This window comes from Lagopus leucura, unplaced genomic scaffold, assembly GCF_019238085.1.
Source record: "Lagopus leucura isolate 7727_CA_CO unplaced genomic scaffold, USGS_WTPT01 59958-0_obj-0_obj, whole genome shotgun sequence".
Lineage (NCBI taxonomy): Eukaryota > Metazoa > Chordata > Aves > Galliformes > Phasianidae > Lagopus > Lagopus leucura.
Genome location: NW_024967038.1, coordinates 1 through 5641, shown reverse-complemented (window position 1 = coordinate 5641; position 5641 = coordinate 1). Strand labels below are relative to the sequence as shown.

At 53.9% G+C, this 5641-nt stretch overlaps 1 protein-coding gene across 1 annotated transcript; it reads left to right on the top strand.

Annotated features, from left to right (window-relative positions):
• Nucleotides 1-1269: 1269 nt before the first annotated feature.
• LOC122192922 (SUN domain-containing protein 3-like) lies at nt 1270-5635 on the top strand. Its single transcript, XM_042893614.1, has 6 exons — nt 1270-1476; nt 2461-2545; nt 3026-3138; nt 3871-4041; nt 4391-4483; nt 5185-5635. Exons 1-6 carry the CDS (start codon nt 1342-1344, stop codon nt 5362-5364), a joined length of 777 nt encoding a protein of 258 aa, XP_042749548.1. The 5' UTR covers nt 1270-1341; the 3' UTR covers nt 5365-5635.
• Nucleotides 5636-5641: the final 6 nt, after the last annotated feature.

Genomic DNA, 5641 nt, shown 5'->3' with positions numbered 1-5641 from the left:
CCCGGAGTGAGACATCTGATGTACAGGGCATCAAAAGCAGGGACCGAAAAAGGCAGGCGGCTTGTAGCTCCCAGCCCGTTCCCCTTCAGCAAAATCCTACCAAGCAGGCTGCTGGGCAGGAGGTGTTTGTTTTTTTTTGACCTTGTAGGATCTTTTCCCCTGCAGGCAGGAGGTGCAAAGCCTGTTCCCTGTCCCTCAAAACATGGCGCTGGCTGCTCTGCGGTGACATCACTGGCCATTGTGAAGTCACAAAGGGCCCTCAGCACTGAGGCAGCTTGTCCCCGCCCTTGGCCACTCTCAGTCCTGACGGCATAGCTGTTGGACAGGGTTTGGCTCACTCCTTGCGAGCTGCGTCTTTTGTGGCTTGTGCTTCGAGCTGCGTCTTTTGTGGCTTGTGCTTCGAGCTGCGTCTTTTGTGGCTTGTGCTTCGAGCTGCATCTTTTGTGGCTTGTGCTTCGAGCCGCGTCTTTTGTGGCTTGTGCTTCGAGCTGCGTCTTTTGTCGCTGTGCTTCGAGCTGCGTCTTTTGTCGCTGTGCTTCGGAGAAATGGCGAAACGACAGCAAGGCAGGCGTGGGGACTGGTAAGGATATGGTTCCTTCCCAAGTTTTAAACATCTGTTGCTCCGTAGTCGTCTTCTGCACTGTACAGATACGGCCTGCTTCACCATTCTTCACCACGCTTCTCCTTCTTTGTAGGCAACCTAAGGCTTGGAAGACAGTTTCCCTGCTGCTGTTCACCGTGGCTGTGGTGTCTTTCGGTGAGTCTCAGTAGAGCTCTGATTTGAGGATGCTTCTTTCGGAAGCCTCCAACAATTTGTTCTGCCCAGGGATAGGGGAGTGGGCAGCCCAAGGCAGAACATTTATAGAGATGATTTATTGAGAGCTTTGTGGAATTCCTGGCAGGTGTTTACTGCGTTGGAAGTCTTGCTGGAGGCTCAAGGGCAGTGGAAAAAAAAGACTTCATGGTAAGAAAAGAATCTCCCTTTGGCTGGACTCTTCTCTAGAGGAGCTCTGCCCCTTGTCCATGACCACTTGTTACCTGAGTCCAACTTCTGTGACCAGTGCCCCGAGTTTCTCCCCTTCCCCATTCGAGCTGCTATCTCTCCATGTCCGTTAGTTCCCCCAAAGTTAGCCAGGAAGCCAGGAAGCAGCTTCTCGGTCAGGAGCTCTTGGAGCTTGCCAACCAGTATTGTCAACTCTCTATTAAACCTCGGTTACCCTGTCGTCACGCGGAGTGAGGCTCGTTCTCTGCCTCACATCTCACGGCTTGTGAGAAGACAGCTGTGTGCGCGCTCTCCATTAATTACCTGCTGTCTCTAGGCTGGTGGGTGATGGTCTGGAAATGCTGAGGGTGGAACAAGAGCTCGACAAGATCCAGCAGCAGCTTCGTTTCCTGCAATGGGGAGCAAAGGACATCACCCTGCGTGCTCTCCACGAGGCCCTGAAGAGAAATGAGCTTCCAGGCTTTACCGGCGAGGTAAGAGGACATTGCAAAAAGCTCTGCTGAGAGAGTTCTTTCCCCACTGTGGCATTATACCTCGCTAGTGTTCCCTGTCACAGACAGCTAAAAGGCTTGTCCAGCAGGAAGAAATGCTGGTGCATCACCATCGGTCCTTTCTCTGTTGCTCCGGAGCTCTTGTGGGGGAAAGGAATGAGCTCTGATGGGAATTTCAGATGCCTTTTAGTTGTTTCTTGCTCTCTGTCAGTCCTTCCCTGCACCTGCTGCTGTGCATGAGGTGGCAGGTTCCCCTGGAAGACCTGTAAGCCAGCACCCTGAGTTGAGCCTGGCTGTCCTGGGTGCCTGGGGCCTGTGCAGATGCACAGGAGACGCTGTGTTTCAGCCTCCCCGTGGGGCATCCAGTCTGAAGGCTGTTCTGGTTTCAGAGCCCTTGCTCTGTGGATACCGTCTCTTTTGGTGGCTTGAGCTCGCATGGCCCCAGGTCTGCCCGAAGCCTGAGCTGACGGTGATTCCCGTGATGGGAATCTCAAAGGCCATGTTAGCCCGAGGCTTGGCAGGCTTTAGTTCCTTCTGCGTTTTGCCTTTCTTCCCCATTGCAGTAGGCAAGCTCTGTCTTCTGCTTTAAGTTAACTCTCTGTGTGTGGCTGGCCTGCAGCAGTTGTGGTGACCTCTGGGCAATCCCTGCCTCGTGCCTGACTCGAGCCCCATCTCCTGGCCAGCAGGACTGTCAGCGCAGCCTGCCTGTCATGGGGCATCTCGACAGGAAAAGCCCATTCGTGCCGCATCCGTGTCCAGTGCGCTGGAGTGAGCAGCCTCTCTGTTCCCGTGCCAGATGGTCATAGTAGAGCTCTGGAGGTTCGCAGGCAACTCCCAGGCAGTGTGAATTACATCCAAGTGGAGCAGCCGAGTTTGCTTTGGCAGGCTTTGTAGGGGAGCTGGGAGGCAACTCTTTTCCCTTTTCTTTTCCTTCTGATGAGCGCTCTCCTTTGTCTTTCTTCCCAGGCTGTTCAAGAGATGATCAATCAAGTCCTGGAGAAGCTGGAAGAAAGCCCATTCCAGATGCGTAATTATGCCAGCAAAACTTCAGGTGCTGCCGTTAAGCTGTAGAAACAACCAGACCACAGATGGTGGTTCCAAAGGGCGTCTTGTCCAGTTTGACAGGACGGGCATTTGGGCAGGGTAGGGGAGAAGGGGTGAGGAGTGAATGGCCACCTTGTGCCCTGAGAATGTGCTTGCTGAGAGAGCCTTCAGCGGGCTGGAGCACATCTGAAAAGCGCTACTCCTACTTGGTGTTGTTTCTCACGTGACTGCTCAGCTGGCTGTCAGTTTATGTGGCCCCTTAGGATAGCTGAGCGAGTCCCTGCATTGTGTTGCAGAGGGATACAGCAAGTGAGAACGAGGGGAATATCACTGTTGGGGATGTATGGCTGCCTTTGAAACTCTTTTGAAGAGGACAGTGCAAAGGCAGCCGGCATTTCTGTGCAGCTGTTCATGTGGAAAACAGAGTCAGCAGCCCTTGGTTCCTCCTGGCCTTGCTTGACCACTGTGCCCGTGTTTTTATTTGCAGGCGCCGCTATCGTTCGTTCCAAGACTTCTCCCTCCTGGATTGGAAGCGGGAAAGTCTTCTGGCACTCGTTGCTGGTGACACCATATATGAGGCCTCCTGAGATTATTCTTGAGGTAAGAACAGTGTGAAACAGAGGAAGAATGGTGCGGGGCAGAGGGGGGCCAAACGCCCTGCTGAGGGTTGCCTTTACCCTTGTCTTCACCCCTTCTTGCGAGGACCTACTCCCCTCTTGTGTATCCCAGCAGAGAATTTCTTCTGCCAGACTGCCCCAGGTCCTCTGTGGAAGCTTCTGCCAGGCTAGCTTGCTTGTCTTCCCAGCCATTGTGGAGCTGTCTGGCCGGCACTGAAGGGGAACCCATAAGGTGCCATGAGAGATCTGGGCTGCGAGAACGCTGGGGCTCTTAATGAGCCCCAGAGGGCACGGAGGGCGTGCACTGCAGGAGGGCCCCATGTTGTGTTTGCCAGCCCATCCTGGCACTGCTCCTGAGCTACCTGCACAAGTCGGAGCCCTGGCTGGTGCCGGGGGAAGGGGGTGGGACTGGATGAGAGGGAGCGATTGCTTCCCCTTGCAGGAAAGGCTCGTGCAGGTGGGCCCTTCTTTGCCCCGGGCAGGTGCCTTTCAGCCACAGCAGCCCCTCTTTTTTATTTTTTGCAAGCTGCCCCACAAAAGAAGGAGCCCAAGAGCTTCTGCAGGTTGTGCACCCAGCTCACCGCCATGCCCGTATGCCTGTGCTTTGGAGCAGAGCTGATGGGCCAGTGCACCTGCAGAGCCCCTGATGCTGCAGCAGGAATTTCAGCCAGGATGCTCTTTTGCACATGAACGCTGTTTCTTCTTCTCTTTTCAGCCTGACAATCAGCCAGGTAACTGCTGGCCCTTCCCAGGAAGCCAAGGGCACGTCTTCATCAAGTTGCCCAGGGCCATCTTTCCCACGGCAGTTACATTAAACCATGGAGTTCCAGCAACGGCCTACCATGCAGACAGCACCTCCAGTGCTCCTAAGGACTTTGCTGTCTATGTAAGTGATTCCTCTGGATTGTGGCGGTAGTTTTGCGTAGCGTTTGACGTGGAGGGTGGTTGCAGATCCAAGAGGGCTGCTGCGTGCAGTTCTTCCCTGCACAGGGCGAGTAACAAGCTCCTCAGAGTTGCTCCATTTCCACAGCGTTCCTTTTTTGTCCAAGGTAGCACAGCAAAGAAGGTTTCCCGCTCTTGGGGCGAGTTGGTAGTTTGAGAGGCAGAGGGAAAGGGAAGTGGCACAGTGGATGGTCCTAGACCACCTTTGCTTCAGAAAGCCCTGTGGGGCTTTGTGATCCTCTTCCAGCAGCGCATCCCACTGTTCTGTTTTCTCCACCCCTGTCTTCCTGTAGGGCCTGCAGGAAGAAGGTGACGAGGAAGGAACTTTGCTAGGAGAGTTCACCTTCACGCCAGGCCAGGATCCCAGTCAGACCTTCCAGCTGCAGGTAAGGACACAAAGAGGGACGTGAAGCGTGGGAGAGGGGAACCGCGGTTGGCTGGGGAAAAGCTTCCAAGCCTGAGGCGTATGGGGGCCCTCGTGCATTTCTGCTGCTGCCTCTATACTGCCTGCATATGCCCAGACCGCTGGGCTGTTTCTGTTTCCTTCTGGCTTTTAAGCTGCAGAGCTGCTTCAGCTTATAGCACCGCTAAGCTCCAGCTACACTTGCAGCAGAAATTGCCATGACCAGGTGGCTTCCAATTGCACACAAGCGGCTGCCTCACGTAGGGTGCAGTACTGGCAGGCTACTTTCACACTGGGGATGTGTGGCTTTCCAGGGATTTTGTTGTTGCCGGTAACGGGCAGCATCAGGGAGGCCATTCTGATGGGTGACATTCTAGAGAAAGCAATGAGAGTTACGACCCCTGTGTTGTTCTGTGCAAGAACACACACTCAAAGCAAGTGCAAAGAACTTGGCAGTGTATTTGCTGCAGCTTTTGGTAGCTGTTTATTTCTTTAAAACTCACGTGGCCAAAGAGGTGGAGCAGGGTAAGAAATGTCTTGATTGCGCTATGGCAGCTTATCAGCGTGCCAGAAGACCTAGCAAGGCAGCCTGAAGTAGGATGTTGCGTGAGTGTGTCACTCCTGCATTGTCAGTGGCCAAAGAGGAGAGAGGAAAACACAGTTCATTTCTTTTTCTCATTGCAGAACGAGCACTCCGGGTTCATCAATTACATCAAGCTGCGAGTGCTGAGCAACTGGGGCCACCCGGACTATACCTGTGTGTATCAGTTCAGGCTCCACGGCAATCCAGCCCCTGACGGTGAAGCTAAGGGAAAGCCACTTGGTTTACCTTTCATGGAGGAGTCTCCAGATCTGAGCCCGTGACAGGGGCACAAACCCAGGGGACGAAAGAGAGTGGCAACAAAAATTACCCTACCTTCTAACAGCGCGGCACATCCGGCCCCGGCTCTGTGACTAACAAGGCAAGGCATGATGCGGGCCGTGCGCTCCAGGAGAGGGGGAAGGGAGACAACACGTGTGTCTGACAACAAAAAAGAACAACCAACAACAAAAACAGAATCAACGGCAACTGTCTGAGGAGGAGCTGAATTTACTGAATCCAACAAAATCAAACAAAATGAGACGGAAGTATCCAAAATAC

Coding starts and splice junctions, on each gene's coding strand:
- LOC122192922 (XM_042893614.1), top strand. CDS start 1,342: ATGCTGAGGGTGGAACAAGAGCTCGACAAGATCCAGCAGCAGCTTCGT. Junction 1,477..2,460: donor TTCCAGGCTTTACCGGCGAG/GTAAGAGGACAT, acceptor CTTTCTTCCCAG/GCTGTTCAAGAGATGATCAA. Junction 2,546..3,025: donor TTATGCCAGCAAAACTTCAG/GTGCTGCCGTTA, acceptor TTTTATTTGCAG/GCGCCGCTATCGTTCGTTCC.